The sequence below is a fragment of the Morone saxatilis genome, unplaced genomic scaffold (assembly GCF_004916995.1).
Source record: "Morone saxatilis isolate NCDOM2014 unplaced genomic scaffold, NCSU_SB_2.0 Contig3, whole genome shotgun sequence".
NCBI lineage: Eukaryota > Metazoa > Chordata > Actinopteri > Moronidae > Morone > Morone saxatilis.
Genome location: NW_023339873.1, coordinates 20,637,710 through 20,654,593, shown reverse-complemented (window position 1 = coordinate 20,654,593; position 16,884 = coordinate 20,637,710). Strand labels below are relative to the sequence as shown.

Below are 16,884 nucleotides of genomic sequence, written 5' to 3'. Positions count from 1 at the left end.
GGGGGGGGGGGGGGACAGCATGGGGTTGTGTTTGGAATATTCCCTTCCCCCTGCTGTTTAATGGATGGATGGAAGGACTTGATGGGTTTCCCCACTGAGCTGCCCAGTTGTTGTGGGGAATATTGATCAATCATCATGAAGGATGTTAAAAATGAAAAGGAAAGGATGAGAACCCTTGGGCCACGTACAGTTGAGACTTTGAATGTGTGTCCTTGGGGACTGAGTAGAGAAACAGAATGGAAGGGTATGGAAAAAGGCCCAGTTCATTATGTAATATAAAAGGTGATGCACTAAGCAAAGTGCACACCTATCAATCACCAACTATATGATCTCCCCAGCTGCCTCTCTCTCTCCATTTTCCTCCAGCCATCCTGACTGCGTCCAAGGAGGTGGTCCGGAGCAAGAGGATGACTCAGATCCTGGAGGTGGTGCTGGCCTTTGGCAACTTCATGAACAAGGGCCAGAGAGGAAACGCTTACGGCTTCAAGGTCTCCAGTCTCAACAAGATCGCTGACACCAAGTCCAGCATAGACAGGTGGGCCAGGGGGGACCTTGGACATCAAATTAATAATTAATTTGGATAATATACATACAGATACGTTACAGACTTGTTTGTTGTTGTACATAAGAATGTCATCAATATATTAGCCAGCAGAATGAACAGCAGGGTTTTCACTACCATTGTAAGACTTGAGTGTAGCGCCTAAGCATTTTATTTATTTAGGATATTTGAATATATTTTCACATTCCAATTCCAATGTCTGAATATAATCATTGTATCAGTGGCATAAAATGGTCTTAATGTCGATAATATGGTTTACCACAATTATTTCTGGGACAATATATCGTCCAACAAACGTACAGTAGTTAGCGTGACAGGCCTAAGTGTTCCGATTTTCCATCCAAATGTCAAAATTCAAACAAATGTCCCCTAGGCAGACCAAAGCTTTTATTTAAATATTAATTTTACATCATCTTCTTATGTTTGTATCATCCAAAGCATGATGGGAACAGTCGTGTCAAAACAGAGAAAATGGATCCCAAATGGAAATAAAACAAGGGAGCAATAAAATCCAGGGAATTTTTTGACAGTGCCATGGCTAAAAATGTTCCATCAACGTGGTCCTTTATATGCCATATCCAGTTCCTGTGTTCTGTGTTTTATTTTTGGAAATAAAAAACCCACATATCAAAATATTAAATATCAAAATACATATAGAGAGATATAGTTAATAGAATATGCATAACTAATAATAGAGTTCAACCTGAGCAAAGCAGCCTGGATTCAAATGGTTAAAGAGAGGTGTTCAAGATGATCCTTTAATTAGCAGCTCTACAAGAAGTAGTGTTCCTAGATTGCTGTTGTTAAAAAACTTTTGTCTTCAATTGTGATTAAGGAATATCACCATGTTGCACTACCTGATCATGATCTTTGAGAAAAACTACCCTGACACCTTGAGCATCCAGCAGGACCTCAGCAGTGTACCAGAGGCTGCCAAAGTCAAGTGAGTGCACAAAATGTCACCATACCTGTATCATACCATGTATCTTTGTGCCAACAGTTATTACTAGGGTAAAGAAAATACTGTATAGTTAGTAAGTGATTTTGATTTTATTATTTGGTGTCTTTTACTTTAAAAGGTCATTAAAAATGTAAACTAGGACACAAATTGTAGCCCAGTACCCTATGCAACAGCAGTTTTTTCTCTTTCTTTAACTAGTTTGTCGGAGTTGGAAAAAGAGGTGCACAGTATCAAAAGTGGACTGAAGGCTCTAGAGGCGGTGAGTTGTATTCCTTTTGTGTCACGTTCCCTCCCATTGGTTCTTCTCCTGTCTGTAATTATGTTTTTGAGCAGGGCAGAGATGGACAGCAGGGTGAGGTGTTTAAATGCTGGTAATGTTCCACGCTGACATGGAAACGCTAAATGTCACATTTCCAGCCACACACAGTGACATGGGCTTATGTGCACACACACTTGAAGCCACATACACATATTACACTTCACAGAGATCTACTGGGTTTTTTTTAAGTTTTGGTAAGTGAGGAACTTTAAAATCATCAGATGTTCCTTCCCTTGGCTTAAAGGAACATCACTGATTACTTCCTCTGTCCCTCTCTTCCTTTTTCTATTTAAGTGTATTAAGAAAACGAGAATCTCATGACTTAACATCTCTCATCTGTTTTGGGCCCTCCAGGAGCTGCACTACCAGCAGAGCAGGACGAGGGAACGTGGGGATAAATTTGTGGCTGTGATCGGTGACTTCATCACCGTGGCTGGCTTCAGCTTCTCTGAACTTGAGGACCAGCTGAGTGAAGCCAAGGACAAGGTAGCTAAGTGCATAACCACATAGTGAACAGTGTGTGTGAGTGTGAGAGAAGATCATACTGTAAGTTCATATGTCCACATGGCCGGCTTTAATGCATCCTTTGCTAGCTGCCAAACCTTCATGTCGGACAGAAAAGGAGAGAGGAAGAGCGAGACAAAACACTGAAGGGTGAAACCATGAAACCCCAGTGCATCCCTCTTAGTCCAGTGTGATGACTTCAGCAGAACTGGGGGAAACCCAGCACTGAAAGATTAGCATGTATTCCCCCCGGTCCTCCCTTTTGTGTTTGCCTCTTTGAGTCAGTGTTTTAAATCCATCCGTCCTTCTTTGTACAACCGGGACAAATGGCCTTTTGAACCCTGCTGGCTGATGTATTGATGTAGGAAGTATGCAAGCTGAAGACATCAGTGGGACTGAGGGAATCCCAAAGTAAGACAGCGTTGAAAAGATTTATGTGAACATTCGGTGCTCTGTTGCACATTTAGCATCCTGATGCTGACACATTGGAAGCTTACATTAGCGCAGTTATTACATCCTACTTTATTATGAAGCTTGTCTTTTTCCAATATAACACAATGATGCTAAATGCTCAACAGGATCAACAGATTGTGAGAGAGACAGGGAGAAAGAAAGGAGGAAGGGGCCCGTGGGTTTCATTTAGAGCCTCCCCTCTACTTAATTATTTGTTCAAGGAGGAGGTCGGTAAAAAACTGGAGGGAAAACGGGCCAGTTGGTACGTCATGGGAAAAGAGCGGGAGGAGCAGGGCACGGGTTGCTCCTGTAAAACAAAAGAACCTGTGTTCACCGGCCCAGACTCTAAACACACACTTTTCCTAACACGACTGTGTCTGAGTGTGTGTGGTTGGTAAATGGGGAGTCTGACGCATTAACTCAGTGCTTGTCAAGGCTCTCTGACGCTCCATTAGGTTTCCAGTGGAATACAAATATGGACGTGTGGGTGTGCGCTCAGTGTCTCAAGAAGGTAGAGGATGATGACTAAACATAGCAGGCGGTCCAGTGAGGCTCATAAAGCTCCATGGCAACTAATGTATGTGTAAGAGAGAGAGAAAGAGACACACACACCCTCGCCAGACACTACTACATACATTACAAAGGATTACAGTTGTCCAAGGTCATGTGGGTTATTGGGACAGAGGTTTCCAGAGGAGAGAAGGGATTTTCCTCTTATCCAGAGAGATTGGTTGGGTTTATCCTTAACAACACATCCACACATCCACACACCCACACATCGACATGTTCGCAGACAATACAAGATTCAGTCTCTATCCAAAAATAAAAAAAGTTTCAAACAGAAAAAAGCAGACCAGGGAGTGCTTCAAGATATTACATTGCCACATGTGCTGTTGGAAGGGAAAATATGAAGATTAAAGACAGAATTGAGTACAGTGGCCTAAAAACTCCAGATTCAGGCATTAATGTGAATTTGGCTAATAAAAGACCTTTAGTAGAAGGATTGGAATAATGAAAAACAGCCCTTATGTATTGATCTGTCTTCATCAGATTGATTTTCAAGTTGCACTCTCATCATTCATACACCCAAACCAGTGTCTTTGAACATTTTAGGCCATTTGCTTTAAATTATGTCTACTTCACAGTGCTGCCAAAAATTTTCCAAAGCAGACTGAACTGTTGTTTGTCTTGTGGTTTAATGCCTCTCCCACCTTACAGGCAGCCATTATAGTTTCCGTACAGCATCAGAATGAACCTGTAGGGACTTAAACCATACCTGAGTTGGCTAATCCTTCACAACACGTGCTATGCCTGCTTTTATTATTGTACAAGTTATGCTATCATTGCAGGATCAACAACAAATAATTGCAGACTGATTTAGTAGCAATTTCCTTTTGACAAAATTGATACAGACATATTAATGATGGATCACCTGTCACAAGCATGTTGATCTTTCAGCTAGATGCTAACATGTTGATGTTTACCATGTTCAGCATTTGCTAAATGAACTGAACACAAATTACAGCTGAGGCTGAGGGGAATGTCATTAGTTTTGCAGGTATTTCGTCATAAAGGAAAGTATTGGACAAATTCAAATGATGATAGCGCTATGAGAAAAATTAGGGCATTAGGACATGGTATCCGTACCGAATTTCATGGCAATCTATCCAAAAATTTTAATTATATTTCACTCTGAATCAAAAATGTCAACCTGCTAGAGGAAAGGTCTGAGGATCATAAGGTCATCAAATCATTATAATTATATGTCTGTACAAATCTTCATGGCAACCTTTCCAGTGCTTGTTAAGACTCTTCAATCTGAAGTGGTGGACCAACTGAACAACCAACTCCCCAGCCAACATTGCATCCTCACAGCCTAAACAGTTTTGCTTTGGAAAATGGTGTGTGGAAGAATAAAGTATATGTGAGTCTATAGTTGGATGTTCATTCCAATAGAGCATGTATCTCTAACCATGTGACCAACAAATGGTAATTGTGTTTCCATGCTTTGTGCAATGAATGGATCAAAGCCATGTAACAGCTGAAAATGTTGATCCTTTTATACAGGTACATTCTAACCAAAGCTCTGCAGAGACTCCACTGCAGTTTCTCTGCACATACACAGTGTTTTGTCCCTGTTTTCATTTCTAGCGCAGCACCAATTTCCAACTTATTTCCCACTTGCCCACTTTCATTGGACCTACCACCTCACAGCCACTAATCCATAATACTTAAGCCATTTCACCATCCCTCAGCTTTTTTTCTTCCTACACTAAATAAGTTGGCACAGTCTAGCTGGGAGACTGGTATGATGGAGAGGGGGAGGGGGGTCTCTTCCAGGGTGTTAGCCGCAAACTGAGGGACTATTGAAAGACAAGCTTGGCTCATTTCCTCTGTATCAGTGTTCAGACCATATTGATTCTCTGAGGATGCCCCTGTCTTCCCGTACACATTCTTCGTGCCAGATTAAAAAAAATGATGTGCTTCATGTTGTTTGTAAAAAATATGTAGCCTAGTTAATTAGGTTTCCCTTGAGTGCATTTGCATAGCAAGTTCTAACACACAGAGCAGTCAGTGGTTGAGGAGAAGGTGCCAAGCAAGACCAAATCCATGATGTGTTAACCAGAGCCAATCAGAAAGAGCCTGTAAAAAACATATTTAAATCAAAGTGCCTGACAATATTTTTAATCAGCATCCACGGTTAACAAATATGAATGCAATATTCAACACAAACAGCAGGGGCGTATTAAATACTCTATCAAGACAAAAAGATAATTAGCCTCTCGCAGAGCACAGCAGTGTTTGTGTGTCTGTGTGAGATGAGCTAAATCTGTGCAACTTCACATTCTCCAATTGTGTGTGTGTGTATGTGTGTGTTTGTAGGTGTGTGTGTGTGTTTACTCATTTAACACAGAGCCGAGGGGACGAGAGGAAACAGATTTGACCAGACACATAATTACAGGGGGGGGTGAGGGATGATGGTGGTGGTTGTCATGGTGACCAGCCCATAATGACTAGGATGATTTTGTATCCTCAGAAAAGAGCGAGCCCCAACTCCTTCATATCACAACAGCACAACCACATACAGTATAAACTAGGATGATATGTTTTCTGTCACTTTACTCCAACATACGATAAGAATAGAACAGAGTACAGTACAATAGAGACTGCTGCTCTCCAACTGGAACACTGTTTGTTTTGAGATGGAAGATGATTTTCGGCTGCAGGGTTAAAGTCATAGGCCCAGTTATTTACTTGTGAATATATATTATATGTTATCACAATCAACAACTGGAGGATTCGCTAAAATCCACTAAAAGTTCAACTGTGCCTGTATTAGGGATTATTTTTACATATGTGAAATCAAAACCAAAGTAAACTTGGACAAACAAGGAGAGAGAGAGAGAGAAAGAGAGAGACTAAGAATCTTCTTCTTCTCTCTTGCAGCTTCTTTTAGAGATACTAAGTGCAGTTGCAAGTTAAAAATCAGTATTTTAGTTTTGGCAGACTTTTGCAGCCACAAATAATGACACTGTCTTGATGTCCTGTTAAGTCGATATGGTCTTTAGCAACAACTGATTCCGACCTCTACATAGCAATAATATTGTGTTCACATTATGTTTAAGTTTACTTGCTTACCGTGTTTACTTGCTGTTTACTGCAGTACAAAGCTGTGTGTGTAGGAATGTAGAGTAGGTTTGGCTGCAGGCATCGTCCTGGCACAGAGCACTGGACAGCTTGGACCGAACAGAGTGGACATACGGTGGTCAAACTGTGCAGTCATTCTCCTGCCTTGTGTGTCTTTATGTGTGTTCCTGCCGTTTTTGAAAACATTAAGCACGCACACCGGCAGATGAATTTGAGCAAAGGCATGCATATGCAGGCTCACGTGTGCCTTTCACTACAAGAAGAAAGTGCGAAATCTGGACCATCAGAGAATACAGTATGCATTTGGTTATGGTGTATGTATATGTATTAGCTATGTCCATGTTTATCTACTAAAACCTGTAAACAGGCCAGCTTTTTAGCCACTTCCTACCAAAAAGGTAAAACTGATATACATGTTATCTATGTGCAGTTTACCAAATCTCTGAAGCACTTTGGGGAGGAAGAAGGGAGGATGCAACCCGATGAGTTCTTCGGGATATTCGACACCTTCTTGCAGTCGTTCAGCGAAGCACGGCAAGACCTGGAGAACATGCAGCGACGTAAAGACGAGGAGGAGAGGAGGGCACGAATGGAGGCCATGGTGAGATTCACATCTAGAGAGTAAACCAGCAATGTTTGGTGGAAAGAACTCCTAACCCTATGTTGCCAAAGAAAGAATACAAATACTTATTTGAGATTTAAGATTTTAAATCACGTGTTTAAAGCATGTGCTCAGGTGAGTTCTTTGTACTCCCCTCTGTTTCTGTCTTTGTCCGCTAACTTCCTGCCTCCATTTTCCAGCTCAAGGAGCAGAGGGAGCGGGAAAGGCGGGCCAAGAAGAGCGGGGCCTCAGACGAGGTCGGTGGGGAGTTTGACGACCTGGTGTCGGCGTTGCGTTCCGGTGAGGTCTTTGACAAGGACCTGAACAAATTCAAGCGTAACCGCAAGCGCTCCGTCAACCAGCTGGTGGAGGGTGGGGGCCGTGAACGAGCTGTCACCAAGGTCAACTACTAGGTTGGGAAAAGGAAGGAAAAAAATAGAGACTAGATGCCTAAATTCTGCCGTGGTGTAGATCTCTGAACACCTTTAGTCCAGGTCCTCGAACGGTGACCAATGACATTGGAGAGGATGTAAATAACGGCTGAAATGGACATGTAGCGACATGGACAGCCACGCCGTTTTGAAGGATGCAACACTCTCCTCTGATTGGTCTTGTAAAGCTATTTCCAACCCGTTTGTCCTGGACGATCTCCTGAGCTGGACGAAGAGCAGTTGGGATGGATGGATGGACGGACAGACCACTGTGACGCATTATCCCATATCTTTTGACCATATCCCTTTTAACACTGTGCTCAAGCTTCCAGCTCTCTATCACCCCGTGTTTTTCACTGCTCTTTTTCTCCTCACAACCCCTCCGCTGATCCCCACTAAGTTCCTTGGTGCTGGAGCAGCACTATCTTTTTGCTATCTGGCTCTAAAACACACAGGACATTGGGATCAGCCAGTCACACTGTACATAGACACCAGGCCAATGGAAAAGATTGGAAAAAGAAGGTGTGCAGGGGGAACTAAGCCATAATCTCTACAGTCATGGTTGCTTCAAGTTTTTCCGCGGGAAAGAAACATTTGTCAGCCACAGAACAGGTCGATGTTCATGAACTTGCCCTGCTGCAAAGAAGAGCGTGCAGTCAGCAAATCCCAGAATGCTTTATAGGCTTCTGAAAGAGAGAGGACGGATACGCAACGGAAGATTCATCCCAATGTCCTCCTCCAGCACCCAGCATTCCCTGGGAGTAGATCCCGTGCTGCGCTTTCAGACACAACTCTTCTCAAGGAAACAAACAGCTTCTCAGCTTGATCCACCTGACAAAATGTCGACTGTGCCACAAGGGTCAAGCCTCACCTACACTCTTTCAGCATTGTTCTGGCATTAATCAGTGCCAAAGCAAAGAGAAAACAATGTAAATGTATTAATACAAAACAATACTGCAATTAGGCGTTGATATATATTTATATTTAGATGCAGACAAGCTAATTGCAAAGATGTAGAGGTTTTTTTATGTTTTCATGGCATTTGGGGGTTTTGTACACGCAATGCATTATTTGTTGGTGTTGCAAGTTCACATTGCTGTTGAAGTGAATTTCTATACATTTTGCGCTATGTAAATAAGACTGCTCGTCCTTTTCTCACACTTGTATGTCTCGTTTGCACTGTAGCTTTTCTGACAAACTTTAGACTCATAGGTTTCCACTAGCCGATCTACAGTGTCCTCTCTGTACTTTAATGACCTTTATCTGTAACAAAGATAATGAAGGAATGCCATATATGAATTTAAACCTAAAGGCACAATCTGTGGTTAGTTTACAGTCATCTTCCTGCTCAACTGCCAGTGTTCATGGTTCACATCTGAATGTCATGTCCACTCCATCTGCTGCAACTAAAATGCTGAGCACAGGGACTCGCAGAAGTGGCCAAAAGGATGCTGTACAGCAGTTCTGATAGGGCCTTTAATTACTCTCATCCATAGTGTCTGTAGGATCTGTTCCACTGGTGCTAAAACAATGCGGTCTCTGGACAGAGCAGTCAGTACAGTTAAGATTCTCAAGTTAAACTAGGGCTTATTACTCTGTTACCAAGATTCAGGCATTTCTGTGAGTTTTTATTTCAGTTGATGTTGTAATCTCAGACCACACCATGTGCTGAGTCTGTTATTGTAAAGTCAGGGTACAACAAAGCACTTAAAGGGTTCACAACTTCTTCTAGTGGCTTGATCAGCTTGATCAGTTAGTTAGCTAGGGTTCTTTAATGGTGTACATGGACTCTAACAGGAAGACAAAATCCTCAGAGAGACTCACAGAAAACAGTTTCCTTCCATCTTCTCTCACGCGTTTGTTTACATAAGGCTAGACCCCGTTACTATGGGCAACCTGTTGCCAAACAAGAGTCAGACTCACACACTGATGCCAACCTAGGTCTCCTTTTTGAAATTTTCAGTGTATGTTTTTTAAATGTGTATATATATGCATTTCTAAAACCTTAGCAGGCATGACAAAAGCTGCAACGTATGGGCTCGCCTCGGTACAACATCTTCTTGAAGATGGACATACAGTAGTTTGCTATAGGAAGTGTACCCAGGGAGAGGGGCTTTAATGCTGGACTGAGGGCTCAGCTGTGGAATGAGCCGCTCCCGGTCACATTTGAACATCCGTCTTCATGTAAACAGGTAGAGGGAAACACACATGAAGTTCATATGAAAGATCCTGGTATCTGTGAGGTGTCAGACGTACTGTGGGAAGATTGGACTTCAGAGCAAATTGAAAAATTGGCACATCCTGTGCTTAATCTCCTCTGTTAGCCCATTCATGCTTCCTGTTTTCTAATAATCCAGAATTACAAGAGGGACAGCATCTGAGGCTTTTTCTCCACAGCTTGGAATATATGCTGTGTAGATTGGTTGGTTGAGTATGACAGATTTGCCAAAGGATTAGCACAACAGCCCCTGGTTCAGATTGTAAGGGATAAGAGTGAAGTGGTTGTTCTCATAGTAACACCAAGGACTCATTGCAGTTCATTTCTTCTTTCTTCACATTAAATTACAGGAATTTTCTCACTGCACTTGACTCTGTAAGCACTTGGTGTATTTACAACAGTCTTACAAGAGAAGAAAATACATTTTCAATGTTGATTCAGTTTTTATTTAATTTACTGTGTTCCTGAACACACTGATAGACCTAACACTCACTGCTGTATGTCAGGAAGATCTCCGCAGTAGCAATGGCTCTCCCCGTTAGTCTTTGTTCATCCATTCTGCAGCTTTTCCGTTCTTAAACATATTGAAGTGCCTCTGATCTTGTTTTCACACATGGACCATTCCTGTTATTATGTTTCAGAGCTTGTGGCTTTCCAGTGTTTGCTGGTGAAATGCAGCTGACAGTTGGAATTAGATCAATTGGCGCCATCTTTTGGCTTGAGAGTGCATTTTGTGTTACACCTGACGTCACAAGCTGGTAAAATCAGTTCTCCAAAGTGTTGATGTGACATTTGCTATATAGGCACAGAGGTCAAGTCCAACAGGTGTACGTCATTGTGGATGTCATGTTGTCAGAGAAGTTTGACCCATGACCTGTACAGAGAAAATCCTGCTCCCTTTTTTCCGAAACCTTTCCTTTTCCCTCCAACTGAAGCAGAGAGAAGCTGATGTGTGGTTGAAAAGATGATGTGAGTGCAGAGAGGACCGTTACGTTCCCATGTCCCACACACACAAGAGATTAACTGGTAAACCAAATAGATTCAAACTTTCAGACACTTTTGAAAGATCAGAGAAGTCCCATAAATCCTGAGGGGGAAATGACATATGATTGCCTATTCTTTAACCAGCATCTCATGTATATTTGAGCTATTCTATTTCCTAACCTCTGCTCCTTTCCAGTTAATCAGAGTTAGTATATCAGACTTTGGCAGACCCTTTAAACTCTTAATCCAGAGCTTTAACCCGTATTGTAGTGCAGACTATTTACTGAGGGGTATTGCAACATTGTCAGTATTATTACATGTTTATGTTGTTACATGTTTGGATGTTTATTTGGCCATTGACTGGCTGATTTTGGAGTGTACAGATGGAAATCAGAGGAATGAAATTAGTAGCTTGTTCAATGCACTTTTATTATGGGACATTTCCATTAGCAGCACCATTTTGAGGGCTTCTATCCCTCCAGACATGAGAATGGTGCAACAAAAGAGTGGTCTCAAAAATGAAAAAAAAAAAAAAAATGAACAAAGAAAACATGGTGTGAAGAAGAAAGAGAGAAAAAGGCCAAGTGTGGTTGGGGACTCTGGCTGGGCCGCTGGAAACACAATATCAGTCAGTGTGTTGGATGGCAGGGATTTGTGGGGACACTCGTACGGAACAGGAGTGTACTGAGTCTTAAATCCTCACCTGTCTGTGTCACCTTGGTGTGTAAAGGTTCTGACACCACCACATTTCTGTCAAATCACGCACTTGGTGTCGACCCGCATGCCTAAGGAAGGGTGCACAAAGTGTGACGTGTTGACTTTAACCTTTAATAGAAAATTGCTTGCAATATAGAACACACCTGTTACACAACAGTTTGTACTGCCTGAGAAAAGTTGCAGTTTTAGAGCTTGTATAATTGAGAGGGGTCAGTATTTTTATGGTTGGAAAAAAAAGTATCCTCCACCGAAAGATGTACAGTTGGAAAAAAAGAAGCATTTTGTACACCATTCTTGATGTTTGAGAGAAGTTAAAAAAGATCAAAACATTGAGGAATGTTCCATTTTCCTGTAAATTGTACCTCTATTTATTTGCCTTATTTAGTTTGCTATATTTTGTATGTACACACAGCATTACAACAAAATGTTATATTAAAAATATGAATATGAATAATTAAACTGTGGTCCGTGTATGATGGATAGTTTGAGACTTGTATAAGAATGAAAATCCTTTTTTTCCCATTTCTATAATTTTATTTTTGTTTTGTATTTTTTTCTCACCCTGTGTCTTTTGTAGGGTTACAATAAACTTTTGTCCCTTCCAGCTGATTGTTTATTGTCTTCTCACTATTAGGTGGAACACTATTAGTGAATTCATTGATTAATAGCAAATATTGATTCATAGAAATAATGATTTAGCAAGAAAATGTTGCTTATATATAAATATATATTATATGTATATGTTATATTATTATGATATTTTATAGACGCTAAACTAAATAGCTTCATTAAAAAAATTTCAATAGCAAAAAATATTCATTATCAATAGCAGAAGGAACTCCAGAGTTCGTGAATACTGTCGACTTTAGTATAAATGTTATTAATAACAACAGTTATTACCGTGCTGATAAGATTAATTATGATAACATAATAATTATATCGGTTATTTCTTTAGAATGACATGTGGTGTAGTTCTCACTGTGACCACTGGGGGGCAGTGAACACTCATCACAATCATGTACAGGTGTCAACACAACAACATCAGTGCTGGTGAACAACTTTTAGAATCAAACAGAACAGCAGTGGAGTTTCTAATATTCTGTCATTCACTGTGTAGATAAACATTAATGGTACAGAGGCTCATACTGTTTGATTACTACATGTTTATTATGAATACACAAACTATACAACATCATCATAAATCATAAAACACACAATGTGTTTCACAACAAAACAGCCAATATCAGCTCATTCTAATGCAGAGTTTTATCTGAAGACTCAAAGGTTTTAATTTTAACATGATGATTTAGAGAGCAAGATCTTCACAAAGTACTGAGATATGCAGCAACAACTAAAAATCAAAATGTATCACAAAGGTCACTCAAAGCATGTTTTAAGCTGCTTTTAATATATAAGAAATTACCCACTGCTCAACACTAAATCAGCTTTTTGCTGTTGTGAGACTGTTAAAATTTAACAGTGATCTCTCTACATAAATCTACATAAACAATCAAAACCATCAGCAAGAAGATTGGTTATTTCATTATAGTTATTCCTAATGCCTGCCACCTGATCAGCCTTGAAATCAATGAAACAATGAAAAGTGTTTATATAGAGGTCATATCAAATATATATGGCAAAATATATCATGCATGTTTCCTAAAAAGTAAAGCTACAATACAGAACTATTATTTGTCTGCAGTATTTATTAAAATGACAACGTACTCTACTCACAAACATAATTCAAAAGCTCTTTTGTACACTGCAGTTTTAAATGTGCATTAAATGTCATTGCCATTCACTTTACAATGTCACACTGAGGTGTTTAAACCCAGAGCCTTTGTGAACACCCTGTCTGCATCCTCAGCAAGCATGTTGAGGAAAGTACTGAGAGCTCTGTAGGTTGTGATAAAAGAGAGGCCCATTGCTGCTGGGATTCCAATTATTGGAATGTATCTGGACTCTTCCTCTGCTGCCGTTGATGCAGCTGTGCTTACACATTGAGAAAGCAGCTTCAGGATAAGAAATGGGGTTATTTTTGTGACAGCCAGTGGTAAATGGATGGCAGCTGTCAGATCCTTCAATGGCACACCTGTGCTACCAGCTAGACTCTTCAGTGACGAGCTATAAAGACCAAACCCAACTACGTATTTTGTGACAACTCCAACCAGCAAAGCTACATCAACAGCAACAGAAAGCCCAGTAACTGGTACAGCTGCTACAGCTGCTGATAGAGTAGCAAGGTATTTTATTTCGGCCTGGAAAGCCTCTTTCTTCTTGTTGATGATCTCCAGGTTAATGTCGTGCATGGCCAACAGCAGAGCATTCCTCTTATGTGCAGGAAGTTCTCTCTCTAGGGTCTTGTGTAACAGGGGAAAGTCATGCAGTTGGAGCTTAAAGCTGGACACCAGGAAGACTTTAGGAGACTCAACACCCTGTTGCTGAAGACCTGCGGCACAAAAGGAATAAATGGTACGAAGATTACTTTTTTTGAAACTGGTGAAATAATTTAAATATTGAAATCACCTGAATACCCAATCTGTTCTCATCTCAGGTTTGGCTTCATCACGTCCCCTCAGCATTTCATACATATGCACAGGGTACCCTTTAGTGTACGTACGAGCTGCAGAAAGCCTATTGAGCACATAGTTAGAATTGTGAACTCTGTGTCACAGTTTGGTTTAGGCAATGGAACTACTTGAATGACTTTTAGGGAACAAAACTACTTTGTTAGGTGTGACAATTTACATAACCTATGTAACATAAAGTCAGTCCAGAATTAGTTTGAGCCATCCATCCCCCCCACCACCTGCAAATGTGGACTCTTTATACTCCGTCACCTGACGTGGACGAGTTTACATTGAAACCATGGAATAACTTTGCTGCTTTTGTTGTGAAAGTCAGAGGTGCATGTTATCTTATTGTTGCAAAGACCGTTGGATTGAACTGTGACAAGGAAGCTTGCAAGTTTAGTTTAATAATGAAAATCCAGTTATAAATTCTACAATTATTAAAAATTCCATAAAAACGTACCTTGAATGCAGTTTTCCCTGATTTGTGCGATCATCTTTTTCTCATCAAACTCCCTCTGACTTCTTTCCTCAGCTCGTAAATCGTTGTCAATCTTTGAGCGAACAAAGTAGAACTTTTTCCCCATCTTCTGAATCTCCTGAGCGAGTTTCACATCATTCTCTCTGAAGCGAGTGTCTGAGATGATGATGAAGAAGTCGAACTTCTCAAATCCAACAAGCTCCAGGTACTTGTCAGCTGGAAACTTGGTGGTACCAACACCAGGAAGATCCCACAGAGTAACATTGGGGTAGTTTGGATGGGGGTATGATATGACCTCTAGGGTGTTTTCATCAGTACGGGCGCATTTCTCATCACTGTTGTCTATGCCTCTAAAGGCATTGACAAAGGTGGATTTACCAGAGCCTGTCTCTCCTGTGATGGCAATATTCAGTGGGGTGTTATTCTGCTGATCCAAATACTCCTGGATCTTTGCAGCAGCTAAAGCTTGATTATTGTTTTGTAGAGCTTCTTTAATTCCTTCAGTGAATTCAGAATGCAGTGGATTGTCCATGGTGATCCTTGAAAACTGGAGGAAATAAGAAGTTAAAAAGTCACCATTGTCTTTTGGAGAATAATAGAAAATGTAATCCTACAGTGATGTAACACCTTGTACATAAACCTAACCCTAACCCTATGACAGAATGCAAATGCACTATGTGGTAATACAGTGACACATCCAATGACATCCAGTGACACGTTCTTCAGTGAATTTACAATCAAATGGATTATTCATTGTGATCCCTGAAAACTGGAGTAAAACGAAGAAGGTCAACTAGATCTAATATAATACACATACATAACAATGCTCAATGCCAGGACACATTACAACCTAGCATGGAAAATAAAAACTTGAGATCACATTTTTGAGAATGTATATACCTTGATTATTATAGAATTGGACTTCTAGTAGTAAATAAATTAGATTTGTTACAATCCCACAAAGAAACTTTTTATTTGAGCCATCAAAAATGTATTCTCTGTAAATGTAATAATCTCTCTTAGTCAGATTCATTCATTTGCTCTCTCTCACATTGCCTCCCTTGTATACTCACTGTGTTTGCAAAATGTTTTTTTCTGTACTTACAATGTGCCATTCAATTTCTAAGGTACAGACAAAAGCTGTTGGAAACAGTCGTGGTAAACGCAGGAGAGAAAAGTGACCTCAGCTCTCTCTTTCATGTTCAGAGTGGGCTGTTTATTATACAGTAAATATCAGAAGTTACTTGCACAGAACCTTTCCTGAGCTTGAAACAGATGAGACCGGAGCAGAGAATGTATGATTCCCACCTGTGACTTACAATAAGTGTTGATTCAGCTACTGCACATTCTGTGTCTATTCAGCTCATTATCAAAGCGATAAAGAAGTAAGTCCAGTTTATCCAGTTTGTACTTTCATCAACTGGCCAATGACAATGCCCTGCAGTGAGTAACAGAGGATCTAGTATGACATCTCATGAGATCGAGGCAGCCGCTCTGTTTAGAGCCAGCCACTGCAGTTGAAAAGCTAATTTGGCTCTTAGTTTTTTCACTACAAACACCAAGTTTTGTAGAAAATAAAAATTTTCCATGTGATTGTGATATTTAACACTACATTGTGTGTTGTGTGTTGTTTGTCTCATGGTGTGCAATAAATCTGTTAATAAATATATCTTGTGTGGTTGATAATGATAAGAATAACGTTTATTCAATCCGAATGTGGTCTAAAAACTACAGGTAGCCTACGGATTGATATAACAGGATGTAAATAGCTCTGTGACTTCCTGTATAGTTTTTTAATGGTCCAGGTTTACTGCAGCTTTTTGTCACCGCCTCCTGCTACTGTCGACTGATCTCATCCACTTTTCAAGCTATCTCCAGCTCAGACAGGCAGCCTGCTGGGGGTTTAGTCCAATCAGATCACAGCTCATTTCTATACAGCCTCTTAGAGCCAGGACTGCTATTTCACCTAGCGTCAGGTTAGTCCCACCTACATTACTTAACCCTTTACTGGTGGTATTTAAGATCTTTTCAACTAGAATTTATCATTGTTATTGGATGAAACATATGAGATATCTCCCACTATTAATTTACTACTTTGGGGGTGTAGTTGACTACTATCCAGCAGTTGTGAATGCCTTCCTTTAAAACATCAGACTGTGATGGGGAACAAAGAATTTTGTACACAATTCTTGATGTTTGAGAGAAGATAAAAAAGATCAAAACATTGAGGAATGTTCCATTTTCCTGTAAATTGTACCTCTATTTATTTGCCTTACTTAGTTTGCTATATTTTGTATGTACACACAGCATTACAACAAAATGTTATATTAAAAATATGAATAATTAAACTGTCGTCTGTGTATGATGGATTGTTTGAGACTTGTATAAGAATGGAAATCCTTTTTTCCCCGTTTCTATAATTTTATTTTTGTTTT

General features: G+C 40.3%; 2 protein-coding genes across 5 annotated transcripts in view; one reads left to right on the top strand and one right to left on the bottom strand.

Annotated features, from left to right (window-relative positions):
• Positions 1 to 12,007, top strand: part of daam2 (dishevelled associated activator of morphogenesis 2) — a 95,243-nt gene extending 83,236 nt beyond the window's left edge. For all 4 annotated transcript variants that reach the window (XM_035674293.1, XM_035674292.1, XM_035674295.1 and 1 more), the window contains 6 exons: positions 367 to 535; positions 1,398 to 1,505; positions 1,722 to 1,782; positions 2,197 to 2,328; positions 6,878 to 7,048; positions 7,249 to 12,007. In XM_035674293.1, the coding sequence (XP_035530186.1) occupies positions 367 to 535; positions 1,398 to 1,505; positions 1,722 to 1,782; positions 2,197 to 2,328; positions 6,878 to 7,048; positions 7,249 to 7,461 (854 nt within the window). In that variant the 3' untranslated portion in view covers positions 7,462 to 12,007. The remainder of the gene's footprint in view (positions 1 to 366; positions 536 to 1,397; positions 1,506 to 1,721; positions 1,783 to 2,196; positions 2,329 to 6,877; positions 7,049 to 7,248) is intronic.
• Positions 12,008 to 13,209: 1,202 nt separating this feature from the next.
• On the bottom strand, positions 13,210 to 14,987 carry LOC118337326 (interferon-inducible GTPase 5-like). Its single transcript, XM_035674296.1, has 2 exons — positions 14,432 to 14,987; positions 13,210 to 13,847 (listed from the first exon to the last, which is right to left on the bottom strand). The coding sequence occupies exons 1-2, from the start codon at positions 14,979 to 14,981 to the stop codon at positions 13,210 to 13,212; spliced, it is 1,188 nt and encodes a 395-aa protein (XP_035530189.1). The 5' UTR covers positions 14,982 to 14,987.
• Positions 14,988 to 16,884: the final 1,897 nt, after the last annotated feature.

Bases quoted from the DNA above. Each gene is read 5' to 3' on its own strand.
- LOC118337326 (XM_035674296.1), bottom strand. From the start codon at position 14,981: ATGGACAATCCACTGCATTCTGAATTCACTGAAGGAATTAAAGAAGCT. The intron at 13,848-14,431 runs GTACGTTTTTAT...TTTGTGCCGCAG, and splicing joins CAGGGAAAACTGCATTCAAG to GTCTTCAGCAACAGGGTGTT.